General features: G+C 42.0%; 1 protein-coding gene across 1 annotated transcript in view; it reads right to left on the bottom strand.

Annotated features, from left to right (window-relative positions):
• CELSR1 (cadherin EGF LAG seven-pass G-type receptor 1) overlaps positions 1-16,611 on the bottom strand; it is a 165,404-nt gene that overhangs the window by 25,038 nt on the left and 123,755 nt on the right. Inside the window, exons 9-21 of the mRNA XM_059847299.1 lie at positions 16,124-16,290; positions 15,481-15,666; positions 15,050-15,163; positions 14,549-14,723; positions 13,714-13,855; positions 11,917-12,037; positions 10,651-10,834; positions 9,666-9,767; positions 7,799-7,893; positions 7,240-7,449; positions 4,450-4,633; positions 1,563-1,706; positions 185-386 (exon numbers count right to left, since the gene is read on the bottom strand). Coding sequence (XP_059703282.1) covers positions 185-386; positions 1,563-1,706; positions 4,450-4,633; positions 7,240-7,449; positions 7,799-7,893; positions 9,666-9,767; positions 10,651-10,834; positions 11,917-12,037; positions 13,714-13,855; positions 14,549-14,723; positions 15,050-15,163; positions 15,481-15,666; positions 16,124-16,290 — 2,026 coding nt within the window. The remainder of the gene's footprint in view (positions 1-184; positions 387-1,562; positions 1,707-4,449; positions 4,634-7,239; positions 7,450-7,798; positions 7,894-9,665; positions 9,768-10,650; positions 10,835-11,916; positions 12,038-13,713; positions 13,856-14,548; positions 14,724-15,049; positions 15,164-15,480; positions 15,667-16,123; positions 16,291-16,611) is intronic.

The following is a 16,611-nucleotide window of genomic DNA, read 5'->3' as shown; positions in this document are numbered from 1 at the left end:
ACTGCTGACACTTCTGGTATAGTTATTCTCCCATAGTGTGCCAGAGGAGGACATGAGGCAGTACTGCAGTGAGAACAGCAGCACTGATGACTTTTGGCCAATATAAAAGCAGCTCTGTTTCTCCCACGCAACCAGAGAGCAGAAAAAGGGATCTGAACAATTCATAAACAGGTCTGAAGTTTACCTCAAGCTCCTCCTGTCAGGATCATAGTTTTCAGGCAGGAGGAGTCCCAGGGATCGGTATATAATGACCATGGCAACAGTATGATGTGTCTCAATGTCTGGGTGTCGCTTCTTCCTCTTTGCAAAAGCACTCTCAGAGCTGAACACATCGCTGTTCAGCTTAGAGGGTATTTTCTGATTTGAAGGTTTCATTGTGGGCACTGCTATGGAACCAACACAAATAATAAATTCTTTGCACACAGCTTCAGAGCTACCATTTAAACTGGTAATTTTGCCTTGCCAGGATACAATAATAGAGTTCTTACAACTCCAGGCTTAGAGCACTCAGCATGCTTCTAATGTTATACTTGATATTTTTAATAAAATTTCAGCACAATTCATAGTTATATAACTGATAATCAAATAACCATTGAACAGTGACAAGCCATTTAGTTTAGCTATAAAATAAGAAATTTCTAAGCTAAAAGGTCCATAAGTATGTAAGTACCCCATGCATAACTTAAGGAGAACATTAAAACATTATGCATGCTGTTAAATTGCATGTACATTTATATATGGCAAAACTAGTAATAATGAATCCACCAACTACTCACATGAGAGTTCTCCCTGCTAATTCTGTCATTTAATGAGCTTTCTGTTTTGGAAGATTCCCTTAAAATTCCCATTCCCTTTTGTCTTACAGAAAAGATACAAATCATAGAAGCAGATACTTTGTTTCTAAGCAAAAAGTCATAAAGCTGTACCAGCTTATTATGTATTATTTTCAGAAGAGTTACTATTTCCCCATTCAGAAGACATTCAACAATGGTACATCTATTGAACTTTGAGCTACCCTCTCTCCCTTTGCCCAAAAACCTTGTGGTGCTTTGCAGCAATCTTGGGATACTTCAGAGACACTGGGAAGCAGGTACTCCACCATGTATTCTCCCTTATCACCCAGCTCAAGACTTTTTCATTGCTGCCTAGTTCTGATAACACCTCTCTGTGCTCCCACATTTGGATTCTCACACCACCTCCCTCCATCTCTGCAGGGGCTGGAGGAAAGCAGCTGTGGGACTGCAGGTGCTGGGCAGCCATCCCATCCTATCCTGGTGGGAACAGAGGCAGAGCATTTCTCCTGCTTTGACAGGGCTTTGAGGGGCTGCAGGCGAGACCTGACAGACAGGTACAGCCAGTCCCACAGCCCCCCATGCCTCCATCACTGCCGGCAGGCAAAATGCCTCAGAAGTATGCACAGCTGTTCCATCCCTAAATAATGCTCACTTGTGCAGACAATCGCCCTGCTCTCACCCTAGTACCACTCTGCTCCCTGAGGATCCACCACGCTCCCTGGGAGCTGGCCATTAATTATTCACCAAACAGCAGCAGAAGGGTTTTACCTTTCCTTTCTGAAGGTCTGAATAAAGTATCAGGGAAGACAACAGATGACTCCAGATCTTTTGGGTAATCTTCTTTAATCTCATGAAATCGTGGTATTCTAGCTCCCGTGAAATTAGTCTTGTCAAAGATGTCAACAGCAATAACTGGGGGGGATAAAAGTTTCCCATCACCACAGTGAAACATTACTGAAAGGTTAAAATGACTGCACAATACAGATAAAAAATTTAAACCCCAAAATAGAAAGTAAAACTTAATTTTTTTCTTTTAACACCTTATATAATAACTAAAAGTTTATGTGTCAGCATTATGTTACATTTATCAAATTATACATTTATTGTACATATTATTGTGGAAAGGAATTCACAAGACACTATCTCATACTATGAAAACATGCTAGAAACTTTGGAAATAAAGAATCATAAAATCCTTTAGGTTGCAAAAGATCTCCAAGATCAAGTCAAACTGTTAACTCAGCACCACCAAGTCCAGCACTAAACCACGGCCCCAAGGGCCACATCTACATGTCTTAAATACCTCCAGGGATGGTGACTTCCCTGGGCCACCTGTTTCAATGCCTGGGAACTGTTTCAGTGAAGAAACTTTTGCTAACACCCATCTCGAGGTGGATCACTTTGCTGGTACTTCTCCAGCAGCAGCTGACTGAGGTTTCACAGAGGTTCTCCCTGGCTGCTGCTCAGTGAATGCTCCTGCTTCACAGAGTTTCCCCATGTGCTGCTGGCCTGCGCCAGTGTTTGCTGCATGTTCCAATTTTAGACGCTTTTTAATGGGAAGACTAAATCTACTGCTTCAAAAACATAGTTCTACATCTGTTGGATTGTGAAGTCAGCTGACCGAAGAAAATAACAAGCATTTTATCTGGGACTACTCCTTAGTCCTCTACTGGCAGTTCCTCCCAAGCTTACCTCATCATCTCTGCCTGTTTAACTGCCCCAATACTTAAAAGCAGTTGAGTTGGCTTTAACTTTCTCATTTAAGACAAGTCACTGAATGCCAATTTACACATCCTGGGGGTAGCCCTACACCAAAAGGTGTGATCCTCTGCAAATTTCTGTATGAAGAAATACCCACGTTAAGACCCACAAATTCCCATTCCTTTCCTAGTTTCTAACTCCCAGATGAGCCATTAGGAAACTCTATTAACACCATGTTCACCTGGAAAAACTGTTCAAAAGAAAACAGATTTCTTTCAGGCCAGAGTTGCCTCATCCCTCTCAAGCTCACACCTCTTTACACAGGAAGAACTAGTTGAAAAAAAATCATGATTTACAACCTGCAAGAAATTCTGGGGTTTGTTTTCCTCTCAGTTCAGTTGGGTTAAAATCCTAAGCACATTTTTTTCTGAGTATGAAGATAAAAATATTTTGATTCTCATAGTCCTGAATCATAAGAAAGTATCTCAGTTTTGGTTTATTAAAGAAAAATCAAAGTGTTTCAGTTTGGCATAGTTCAACAATAATTATGCCCCATTGATGCTACAGGATGCTACAGCCTTTGTAACTTGACTGCCTCATGCCTTTGATTTTCTGCCCCTGTGATTGTGAACATAAAGCATTCTTGGGACAAGGTTTGTAGCCAATTAAAATTCTTACTATAACAGCAGGTGTAGTTGGGAAAATAAGACCAACTTTTGGCACATAAGCCTTCTTCATATCTGAAATAAAAGCAACAGCTTGAAAAGCTAAACACAAGTTCAGGCTTATATAGTCTAGAGCACCTCTGAAAGAAAAACCAAATAGCAATGCTGCTTGTGAGGGACTTCTGAAGGTCAGCTGGCTCCATGTCACCTTACACCCAGGGCAGGACTATCACCAACACCCAGTGCAGGACTATCACCAACACCTCCTCAGCTCAGACTGTTTATAGCTGGGAAAAAATGAATTAGAGAGAAGAGCAGGGGAGAAAATGGGGAAATAAGCTGACCAGGCTGTGGTTGCTGTGCTTCACGTGCATATGCACTGCAGAGATGTCTATGAAATACATCACAGTCCAAAGGGCAGGAGCTGCTACTTGTTTGTCAGAGGAGAAATTTCCTATGATAGGTGATCAAGGTGTCTTGGTATGCCTGATGTTTCCTTCTCAATTTACACTCATTCTGGATATTTTGGATCCCATGGATTTTGTTCTGATTATGGGTTTTGCAAGACTGGGATGGCATTTGAAGGACTGGTGATTCTGTGAAAATACCTTTCAGTACAAGAATCTCTACAGATGATGGTTTTCTGGATAGGTTCCAAGTTAGGAAAGCATGTGAAAATCAGAGGTATAATCACAGAATCAGCTAGGTTAGAAAAGACCTATAAGATCATTGAGTCCAACCTTAGATAGATCATTACCCTGTCAACTAGACCACAGCACTAAATGCCACATCCAGTTGCTTCTTGAACATCTCCAGGGCTGGGAATTGCACCTCCTCCCTGGGCAGTCCATACCTAGGCAAGTAAGATTAATAATATGCAACAAAGTCAATAGTAGGGTTACTTTTTTTTGTACTGCAATAATTCTTCAGGTGGTGTTGGTGTGACTCCTCCAAAAATGAGATCTACTACATATAGTAGATATCTTCAACTATATTAGTTGGTCTCAAAAGGTATTACCTTTGTTTACAAACTTAGTCCTTCCTACTATCTCTACACTGCCATGACTGCAACAAAAAGTCACGTGGAGCAGTGGCATGGTCCAGAGGAAAAACAGATCAGACATCTCCCAGGAGGCCCCCATGACAACAGAAAGATACGGATCAAGGCATGATGGATTTGAAACTAAGGCAATGATTTTTCTCAGTAGGTACTATTAAAACAAATAACTAGCACCTCTGTCCAGCACATTTTTAAGACTCAGAAAAGAGCAGTTTTCACAGATACTCACTCATGTTAGTGGCAACAATGACAAAAGGTCTCATGTAGGTTTTTTTCATGTTCTGGGCCACATTGTTGAAATATTCCTCATAGTGCCTGAGCAGGTGAGCGGTGCCACCCTCTGTTCGCTGAATTTGCTCCCAGTGCTCCTTGTTGCCAGGGTCCAGCAGAGCACTACCCACTTTGATAATATTCTGAGAAATAAAGTACAAGCCTAAATTATGAAGCAAACACAGAGCTGGGTTTCAAGTGAGAAGTATTGAAAACTATTTGCCTGACTGCCTTAGGTAAGTGTATAATGGAATATTTAATGCAGGCATGTTCTACTGCAGCCATATAAAATATGCACACCAGTTACTCACCCAGAGGTTTTTTGGTCATGTAAAGCAAATCCCTCCAAACTTTTTACAAGTAAAGTAAGCCAAAATTGGAGGCTGTAAGAGAACTGCCTACTTTCTTCCTTCCTAATGACAAGAAATTGAGCAAGAAAATGCAGGAGGAAAACCTATCCATGTTTTCCTTGTTTCTGAGAGATCAGACACATGAAAAGCACAGCTCTTAGCAGCTACACTGAAGAACTTCCCCAGATAAATCAAAATAATGGGTTTTTATTGAAAAACAAAGAAAGCCATGGATAGAAACATCACTTCCTCTTTTACTTTAATTTTTTCTTTTCCTTTGTTTCCTAGATAATGAAGACAGCTTATACAGTGAAGAATGCTAAGAATGAATATTAACTTGCATAGACAAACTTGAAAATACATAAGAAAACTTAAATCATGCCATTGTCTCCCCATTTTTATGTTGCTTACAAGTGGTATTAAAAAGGCATTTTTTTCCTGAGGACCTGACTCTTCTGCCCTTTCTTAGAAAAATATGCAAAGGGACCCTCAGGGTGAATGGAAGGAGATTGACCCCAAAAGAGTGTGCTAAAGGGCTTAAATAAGAAGGATGCTAAGAAGTTTTTAATCTTGGTGTACATATAAACCATGTTGTTGTAACAAAACCTGATTCCTAACTAAGGTAAAATTGGCGTAAATGGCAGTAGGAATTAATCACCACAAGCTCTAAAATAGCCAAGACAAATATTTAGGCTTCATTTAGAAGGAGCTATCTGTATCCTGTCTGTACTGTTTGAGGCTGCAAGCACATATCTGAGCTAAAAGAGACTCCCAATATGACCACCTTTACCTAGGGTGAGAAGCACAACATGGATCCCAGGAATGCAGGATACACATACTGTACTTGGTACCAGGCCTCCTCTGTGTTTGTGAACATTATTTATGGTTTTTTATTATCTATTTTTCAGGCTTCTAGGTGGATTATAAAAAATAAAATTCCTTCTCCCCTTATGGTTCCTCAGCTGAGGATGTTGCCTCCTTTTATTCATGAGCTGTACTCATTAGTTTTCAAATTCCTGACCTATCCTAAAATATTTAGGGAGTTCTTGAAAACATCATCTGTATGAATTGCAGTGCCAAGTGCAGAGAATAATAAATTAAAGCATATGTTTCCAAACCAATTTTTTTTTCTTATTGTTCATATTTCTACTTAACAAAGCATACTAGAAATTAAGTTCCTTTTTGAGATCTGAATGGTCTGCTTCACAGCCCACAGGAAAGAAAAAACCGAATCTCTTAAAATTTAGTGCATCTAAAACATAAAACGTTTCAGAAGTTCTCCACTCTCTGCTGATTATGCAGCCCAAGACACTAAGGAATTTTCCCAGCTGCATTTCTTCCTGCTCCTAACTCTCCAGTGACATCCTCTCCTGGTGCAGCTTGGCTTTGCACAGGCTCTCCAATTTCACCCCAGGTCTGCCTGATCTGTCTGATCATCCTGGAATACTGTGAGCAGTGACTTGGGTGTAGCACACCTTCTCAGGGAGCCAAACAGATCTTTGGCCAGCACAGACGCCAGTCCTGACCCATGGAGGGTCATTCCACACGCTGGTGCCCAAACTCTGGGCTCTGCTAGCACAGATCCAAACAGATGTTTTAGCTTGGACTCTGTGTTGTGCCATGGCCAGGATCTTGGAAACAGTATGGGCAAGAGTGGAGAACAGTACCCCCCGTAAACATGGGACTGAGGAAAGCTCTACAAGGCTGACATGGGTCATCCAGCCTTCACATTATCAGACCACAGAATACTCCCAACTGCCTTAAATTTCACATTTTTCTACAACTACATATTTTACCGGACAGGGAGGATGCTACAGCTTGTTCTCCAGTCCTGGTCAGGTCTTTGGTAATAACTGTGACTTTCATGAATGCTCTGAGTAGCAGAAGCTCCCTGGCTTTAATGCAATCACATTGCCTTAAAATACCAATGATATGGAATGTCTTTCAATGTACCAACTCATGACTGAATTAGAGGAAACCTTCAGAGTCAGTAACTGGCTTGGACTTAATTCACTGCACCTTTAAATGAGCATGATCACATTAGGCATGTTTTACAACAAAAATAAATATAGTACACAAAACTATTTTAGCCAGGAAAAACACATTAATGTGACGATTTCTTTTCATATGGGGAATATTGCTTTTGGCTGTTACTATGATGATAGTTTTTAGAAAAGCACATTCTATTACATTTGTGTTACACATACACATGCATGCATAGACACATGCATAACCAACTTTCCATTCTAATCTGAGAAGAAAGGCTTATTTGTGGAACAGATTAGGCCATTACACAATATTAGCTTCACCCTGGTCAAAGACAAATTTAATTACACACTGCCACCTAATTTTTAAGGGAAACTGTAAGGGCTCAACACAGTATACAGTATTTTTCTTACCTCATTGAATTCCACATCCCTTGTGGCTGCCAAGTCAAACCCTTGCTGCTGGCTCTCATACTGGAGGACCCGGATCATGATCTGGTAAGCTGTCCTCACGTCGTTGCCATACAAGCTGTGTGTATATTTGGTGGCATTCTGCAGCGCTCTCACAATCCGTATGGTTTTATCTCCATCCAGCCTGGTCTCATTGTGGTGTAACTTCTCATTCTGAATCAGATAAAAAGGAAGAAAAAAATCTAATTATATATATATATATATATATATATATATATATATATATATATATATATATTCATTATACTTACAAAGATAATCACAATTTAGGGATTTTTGGCACACAGAAATTGTTTGATCAAAATGTTGTTTGTCTTGAGAAAGAGTTGGCAACAAAACTCAATGGCAGATGTAACTGAGAGCCAGAAAAGCACCAGGGTCCCAATGGAAAATGAAGCTGTTCAAGGATGCAGTCAAAAGACTGAGTGCAGGGATATCAAACTGGAGTCCAAACTGGTCATTATTTACAAAATAAAGGGAAAACTGAGAAAACCCAGCTTACCATGATTTTTAGATCCACAAAAGTGTTGGTGGTGCAGTTGAAAAGCTCAGGAGGCAGCCAGCCCTTCTCAATGTTACAATGGCGAACGGCGTTTCCTGAAGGAAAAAAAGCATCAATGGCAAACAATGCTCTGAATTGTGCAAGGTAAATATTCATGGATTTCCCTATCCTAGGCTTCAGATTTTTTTAAGTTGCTAAAAGCTACACATGTATTTCAATTTCCAAACAGGGAATTCCTGCGAGAGAAAAGTTAAGGACTACTAATCTTCAGGAATTGCTTTCGCCAGGCTTTGGAGAAAAGTCAGGCAAACTCCAAGCTCTGCCCAACTGCTCTCAGCTCACTGCCAGATTGTTCTCAAATTAATTCATTCATTTCTTTATACCAAAAAAGAGAAGGACTCTGTACTTCCTAAGTACTCCTGAAAACCAACCCCTGCTGAGATTTCTGTGCAATAGTCTATATAGGGAGACCTCCTGAACAAATGCTGCATTAACACCAACACATGCCCACACATCTGCATGTGCTAAACACTTCAACCAACATGAATAATTGCCTTTTTACCACTTGTAAATGGACCATGAGCAGCTTACTGTTTAATTTAGCCTATTATATTTTGTACTATTTGTCAAATAATTTAAAAATGCAATTCTTGGCTGAGGATCCTTCACCATGAATTGCACGTAATCTAATTTAAAATTGACATTTGTGCTAGTTAATTTGCACATAACATACTGCATATGTCTAAGCCATTTAATTACCAATATCTAAATAAGAACTGTAATTAATTTTACTGTATCTAATTATATTATTTCTCTTCCATTATTAGGTGAATACAATTAAGCCTCAGGTTCTTAGTCTGAATATTCATTATTACAAGGCTTGCTTCTTTGAACAATTTGTAAAATTTACTTAGAACATGCAATTACTATAAGCAACATTGCCTAGAAGAGATGTTTGGGTGAACCACTTCAAGAACAGTGCAGAAAACTCATTTTAATTCAGCTTTATACTGCCTAATCATGAAAATATTCTTCACCTAAAAAAAAAATAAATTCTATCTCAAAAAATCTTTAGAACAGGAGCTAGGTTGACCACAAATCTTCTGCATACCTATAAGCAGTGGCCTCCCTCTAGAAATACTTGGGGCAGTCACATAACTACTTATAACTCCCTGAGCCTAAGGAGCACTCACAGCAGAGAGTTACCAGGTCCAGAACCAAGACAGAGTTTTCATTTCCCTCAGAACAGGCTTTGGAAAAGATTGGGAACTCTATTTTCAAAAATCTGATACATGTTTTCAGAGACATATATGAAAAAGCAGACTGTCATTTGCCTGTTGCACAAAACAATATAGCTCATCTGCTTCATAAAAGGTGTTTCAGCTGTTTTGCTTATGGAAAAGATATTGTGTGGAAAAATGTGAGTTTTGTTGCAACTCTTAACTTCAGTACGCTGCAACCCTAGTAAAGCAGTCATCAGGAATATGATTCTCCTAATTTTATTTGTGCCCAGAGGAACTGTAGGGTTAAAGAACACTTATAAGTCACTAGAAACTGAAAGTTACATGTGTAAGAATTGCTTGATAAATAGAAAATAGGGCTCTGCTTTTCTAAAAATAGAGAATTTCTGTGCTTTTTACATGTTTATTTGCTGTACTGCTGCATTTATTTATTGCTAGTATTCCAAATACATTTTAACAGCTCTTTGATTTCAGCTAGCTATACTTTTCTGCTCATGATATATAAGCTAAGCTGCAGTCTCCAGACCCAATGAATTAATGCTATTCCCTATGTGCACATTTTTTTTTTTTTTTTTTTTTAAGAGGCATGCAGATAAAGTAGGTAATTATTTACCCAGGGAACTTACCCACTGAGCCCTTAGGACAAGGCACAGCAGCTGGCTGGCCAAACTTGGTCTGTGGCCACCAAATACCAGCCTCGAAAGCTTTGGGACACCCATTATAAATTACTGAAAGCAGAAAAAGAAATGATGCAATTTTTCTGACAAGATAAAAATCACAACAGTGAGACATTTCAACCTGCCTGAAGGACCTTCCTGTAATTCCAAAGCCCTGTCAGGATACCTGTCCTCTGCAGTGCCTTCCAAGCTGTAACCCATCAGTTGCTCCTTATCCAACAGATTGGACAGACAGGTACAGGCAGAGGAGAGCTCAGGATGATTATGGGGCTCTGGATTTTGGCTCTGCCTATCTCTGCTTGCTCCTTTATTGTGGGAAAACATTTCTTCATTTTGCCCACACACTGCTGTTGCAGCAGCTTTGTGCTGATCACAGGAGGACAGTGGGTGGGTGGGTGGGTGAGAGGAAAGGCAGGATGGGCAAGGTGGGGAAGGAAGGCAGAGTGCACGAGGTGCACGGCATGGTGCCTCTGTGGGCAAAAGGCATGAGGGCTCTCACGGGCCTCTTCAGCTGCAGCTCAGCAAAACAACACTGCACTGGCAGATGAACTCAGGTTTAAAGAAAAGCTGCTGCTAGTCTTTTGCTTCCCCTACTCCACATCAGCTGGCTATATTTCCATGTGAGAAAAATTAAACAGGTAAGAACTTTTATTACATTCCCTCAGCCCCCGTGGTCACACTGGCATGTATCTAGGAGGGGTGTAGGGAGGAGGGGTGTATGTTTAGGCTGCTGGAGCCCCCATTGCTCCCAGTGCTGGAGCCGTGCTGCTGGGCCCAGGAGTGTCCCCACAGTGTCCCCATCTGGGCACCGCCAGTGGCTCCGGTCCCACATGGCAGCGCAGCCAGGCAGCGTGGCCGGGCCGCATGGCAGGGCAGTATGGCTGGGCTGCATGGCAGGGCAGTATGGCTGGGCCGCACGGCCGGGCCAAGGTACCTTCGCAGCCCCTCACGGTGACCTCTGCAAAGGGGTTGTCGCAGCGGTTGCACTGGCGCCCTATGACGCCGGGCTTGCAAGGACACTGTCCCGTCTCCATGTCGCAGGCGCGCGTGTGGGAGCCAGATGGGAAGCAGTCGCAGGGGTAGCAGGTGTCACTGCTTTGGGGCCTGTAGTAATTGGCCTAGAAAAACCAAAATGATAAACATGAGGTGTTTGACTTCCATTTCTGAAACCTGCTCTAGCAGCATTACATCATAAAAGGGCTCATTTTGCAGAGCACAGATAAAAGTTACATTACTATTATCAGAGACCCAGGGTTTGCGTTGCCATTTGCAGTGGAGCCACAGGGCCCGCATTACTCCTCGGGGACTTGCTGCAAGTGCCCACCAAATATATTCTTGGAGGATTTACAGTTTTCTCAGCTTTGCAATTCTGCTCTTGTATGGCATGAATGAGCCACTAAGGAAACTTCCTGCACTGTGCATTTGTGTTTCACGTAGAGGGTGGAGAGCACGCAATGATCCCATATTCAAATTGCCTCTGTACATGCATTTGATCTGAGGCGTTAGGATTGCACAAGAGCACGGAGCTGGAACCCCACTGACTCCATTTTGTGCAACAGTTGCTGTGTGTCCTGCTGGCATTTCGGAAAGGAGCAGGGGGCCAGATTCACAGCCGCCAGTCTGCACAAGCCCAGCTCCTCTGATGTCATTCAAGCCAGTTTAAAACCTATTGTGAGAAGTCCTTTGTAAAACCTTCATGATGAGGTGCCTCCCCTCCCATGTCCCCCATCTGTCCCTGCCTGTCCAGAGATGAGGAAAGCATTTAGCCCTGCAGCTCTCTCCAGCTGCCAGGCCTTTTGCTGGCCATAGCACAGGGGAGAGCTTCAGCCAGCTGGCCCGAGCTGTTTCATGGCTATTACTCACTTGTGATGCACAAAACCCCACTGACACTCCTCTGCATCCCAGCCTGATCTCCCCTGATAAACCAGGCTGCACTTCAGAGATCAGAGCCAGGCTTTCATCCTCTCGGCTCGCTTTTCCAAACACAAATAAGATAAGAGCTGTACAGCATGATTTGGAGAAGGGTGGTGCCAGCAAAATGTTTTGGGTAATGATTAACTCCACTGTGCACATACATATATATGTGATACAAAGCACAACTGTGTATACTTTGTATCAGATACCCACTTGTAATTATTAGTGGTACAGTTTCTTTTTAAACTAAAGAAATTTTGACTTAAGAATGGTTTGTTTTGCTTACCTTGCAGGTGCATTCTCCATTGGTCTTATTGCAATCAGAATCAAAGCCTTTACTAGTCTCACAATTACATGGGCCACAGATGGGATTTCCCCACCAACCTCTGGGACAAGGTAGGTCAATCCTATTAAAGAAAATCAAATTGAAAGAAAGTTAAGTTCCCTCTTAAAAAGTGTGGGGAAAAAAAACTTTGGGCCAAATCTGCACTCAAGTGCATCATCTTACAGACAGTAATGTATCTCAAGCAACAATCAATACATATATAAATATAAATACAGTATAATATGGGAAAATTTAGAATATCAATGCCATGAAAACCTAGAGGGAAGATTTTTCCAAGTATTTTCAAGTGCAGGTGGCTCTGAGCCTGTGCCCTGGTTTATCTACCACCACAAACTGCCTTGGGGTACAGCTCCCCAACACTTTATATCCCACTCCCCATCCCCATCCTGCCCCAGCCCACAGGACACCAGTTCAGGTGCAAAGCTGTCTGCAAGCTCATCCTATAAAGAAAAGCCACTACTTTCAGCCAACCTGGCTTTCTCAGACTGTTCACTACAATGTCTGAAAAGCCCTGGTCTGCCTCAGGAGAGACAGAAGACACATGGCTGGGGACATGGAAGAGGGGAGGGTGGCAGCTTTAATCTGAACTGTGGATCAAAGACTATGACTCAGACTGAGTGCAGCAGCACTGGAAGCTAAGCAGCAAGCCAAAGGCCACCCCTGCTGAAGGAAAACCCCCATTCTCACTGGGACTATTTCATCTGGGTGAGCCTCTGAGCTGGTTATCCCACAGATGCCCCAACAGTAGTTCTGGCAAGGAGAGCTCTGATTCTCTGATAGCTGGGAGCCTTTGTCAAGCAATAGCCCGAAGGACAAGGGCTCTGGAAATGCACAAGGTATCCCCTCCCTGCTGCTCATTTTTAGGAAAGAAAAGCTATTTTTGTCTGTTTTGAAGACCAATACCAATTTTATTTATGGTAATTGGTAGGTTTGTACTTCTGTGCTTTAGAATATGAAAACCACAATGTTGCACTTGACACATGTCAGCAGATAATGACAAGGGACAATGTCTCTCTGTCGCTAATCCAGAGGAATGAAAGACAAATCTGACAACAGCATGGCCAACATTTGCAAGCTCATACTACAAAAGGCAGAGGAAGAAGCTTGCAGTTTTCAAAGGGAAGGAAACATCACATGAGCCATTCCTAAACGGGCAGACAAATGCACTTCATTTGCACATCATGAATGGCCCATATTACAGTAAATCAAAGTGCCGCCTCTGGGATAAGGCCGGTTGCTGAATGCTTATCAGAGACCAGGAAGCTGCTGACGAGAGAATCAGCACGTTTCTCCCACAAAGCAACAGACACAGGCCCCAGACTGTCCAGAAGAGATGGCTCTTTGCCAGCCCAGGGACTGGACCTACACTGCAAAGAGACCTTATCTTGCTAGAGGCCACCAAACTGGTGCATCACTCTGTGTGCTGGGGAAGATGGAGGAGAGATGCAGAGCAAACTCAGGCCAAGCCCACCACAAAGCACAGGTGAGATGCAGTGCTGTGCAACACAGCAGAACTGGTTGAGCCCCTGAGCAGCTGATGAAGCCAAGTGGCTCTTGAATAACATGTCTAGTTTCTGGGAAGAGTTCAGGAATGCCAAAAGGCAACAGAGCCTAAAATACCACTCAAATTGTAACAGGAAAGTTTATTGGAGCAGAACAGTAAGTGGGAGGACTGCTGCCCTAGGTGAAGAGCTTCCTGGCAGGATCAAGAAACCAAGAACAAAATAATTCTCTTACTTGCTTTCGCAGTACTGTCCATAGTAGCTTTGTCCACACTCACAGGTGTAGCCGTGGGATGAGCTAGGTTTGTGCACGCATGTGGAGACATGCTCACATGGGTTCAAGTTGCATACATCAACACAGTCTCTCCCAAAGTACCCTGGGGAGACAAGGTAAGAAAATTACAACAACCATTGTAATTTATGATTTGCATGTCTCCAAAAGACTGTCTGTCTTAAGCTTACACACTAATAACACATCTTTGATAATCAGTAGATTCCCCCTGAGATACCATCAGAAATGAAGCACTCTTTACCCTCTCAAACAAAATTATACTAAGCTATTCTTTTTGACAGTCTGTTACCATGCTTGAGGCACCCTTGTGCCTTTGGTTCCCAGTTTTATATTTGGGGCATGTGCTACAAATAGTTTTGCGTTCTCTTGCTGCATGTATGGGAGGTGACTGTGCTGGGTGCTGACAGCATGTGCTGGCTACATGCTCCAAAACAGAGAAAACATTCAAAGTATCTTGACTAAGATGCAGAGTGACAGACAGAAATTCAACAGAATAAAAGGCTGAAAAAGAAAAAAAAACCCATTAAAAGAAAAGGGGAGGTGCACAGGTGACTTTTGGACCAGAGACTGTCTTTTTGTTTGGTGGATACATTGCCTGGATTCTTAGCCTAGGAGTGCATCTTCCAGGGAGCTACAGTAAGAGAGAGAAGGGTAATACTGACAGGAAGTGGAAGAATCAGAAGACGAACACTTTGCCAGCACGCTGCTGCTGCTGTGCTGCTTCTGATGGGCTCATGAAGGTGTGATCCAGCTCCTGTATGAGTGGCCAGCAGGTTACCTGGGTCACAGACACAGGAGTAGCTGTCCCAGTCGTCACTGCAGTAGCTGTGCTGGGGACACGGGTTGGAATCACAAGGGTTATCCACTTCACAGCCCTCCCTTACGTTGATCTTGATAGCCTGTTTCATGTTGAGTGTCGCTATGTTTGTAGATGTCTCTCCCATTCTTACTCCCTGGTGACAAAAGACAATTATTTTAAAATTAGAGTCTCCTTTCAGAGTACAGTATTATGTGTTTCACTATTTTCATCAGTCAATGAGGCTACATTTTAAAGAAATCACCTGATGAGCCAAACCAAGATTTTTTTTCAAATGTTCTTTCCCTATGTGATAAGATTTGTACCTGGCAAAGTGGGCAGACTTTAATATCTTGATTCTTAGATAATTTCTATGGAGGAAACAGAAATGTTTGAGGGTGGATGAAAACGAAACCTTCCACATTTTCACCTGGGCATTTTCTCATGAGCTCAAAATTTTTTGCTACACTTTTAATTTCATACCTGCATACATCCATAAAATCCCTGCTGAACAGAGACTTGGTCACCAGAGACACCTCCCACAATGATGCTTTTCATTTTCAGTCCAGGTAGTTGATTTCCAATCTGCACAGTGCTCTGTGAGGAAAACAACAGCTGATAAGAAGCACTATCATCCTCTGTGACTCAGACAGAGTTGTGATGGAGTCAAGCAGTAGCTGATAGATTACATAAAAAAAACCAAAGCAGCGAGGAGCCAGACATTGGAATGTGTCTTTTTATGACTTCTTTGTAATATATATTATCATAAAGCTAATAAATTAATATCATTGATTAGGCATGAATTACTGTAGAACATGTCTCACAGTGTAAGCACTTGTCCACAGTCCTTTATCCTAGTTTCTCCTAAAAGCATTTGCACAGTGCTCAGTGGTGATGTTTTGATGCTGCCTTACCTGGTACATCCCATAGTCCAAGGACATGACAGCAAGATACTTGAGATCTTTACCATCTTTTGCACTCTTCAGCTCTACTAATAAATGATGCCATTCCCCGTCACTGACCCGTGACTGGCTCATCTTCAAACTAGCAACCTGGCTCAGGCCACTGTACACTTCCAACTGCACGTAGTTGTTCAGTATCTGTTGGGGGAAAAAGAAAAAAACAACTATGTCTTTTTTTGCTACATATTTGTACTTAATGCAGAAGGAGGTGGAGGGCAAGATAATATATCCTAAGAAAACCCAAAAGGAAAAAAAGCCTAAAGAGTAAAGATGAGAATGCTTGCAAGAACTCCTTGTATAATTTTGGACATTCAGACTCCAACTTCCCTTATGGGCAAAAATTCCCCAAAGGAATAGATTAATTTTTTACCTCTATATTAATGCCCACTACTACCTCTGACTAGAAAAATAATGAATATTATTTTTATAATGATATTTTGATCATTCACTTTTTGATCTTTGTAAAAGGCTCAAGTAATGATATGTTTTTATTGACATGCATTTTGCTAGGTGGATGAAGCTGTGTAATTCACCTGGACATATCCACTGCTGGGGGAGTATTTATTCTTTTCTAGCAAAGGCAGCCACGCTTTACCTGAATGTTGATCTTGGATGCAGCCCCAGCATTGGCTTGCATTAACATGCCATTGACTTTCCGGGTTCTGAACATCAGCCCAATGTACCACGGCACAGAGATGGTGATGTCAAGGTCACTCCAAATGATAATGCTCTCACCACTGAAACGCTGAGGAGAAGGCATTGCTGTGAATCAAAGTACACAAGAGAAACAATTTTTACCCTTCAGGACAAATGTGAAGAGGAAAAATGATGCTAAGTCACAGTGATGACACAAGGGAGCTTGTCCCTATTCCACTGAGCTATATTCAATCTACCACAGATGAAGAGCTGGTTTAGGGGAGTTACTGTGAAACAGTTGATAATACTGCAAATTCACAACCTCCCCTGGTTGCAGGTAGGCATCTTGTCTTGGTGCTTGTACTCAAAAGCAGCGCCTCCACACTGCTATGGGATTACCCACATGAGAGCTGTTCCTAGAAAGGTAAGCTCAGGATCTCTGCTGAT

The sequence above is a fragment of the Haemorhous mexicanus genome, chromosome 5 (genome assembly GCF_027477595.1).
Source record: "Haemorhous mexicanus isolate bHaeMex1 chromosome 5, bHaeMex1.pri, whole genome shotgun sequence".
Taxonomy (NCBI): domain Eukaryota; kingdom Metazoa; phylum Chordata; class Aves; order Passeriformes; family Fringillidae; genus Haemorhous; species Haemorhous mexicanus.
This window is presented reverse-complemented; position numbering and strand designations above follow the sequence as displayed.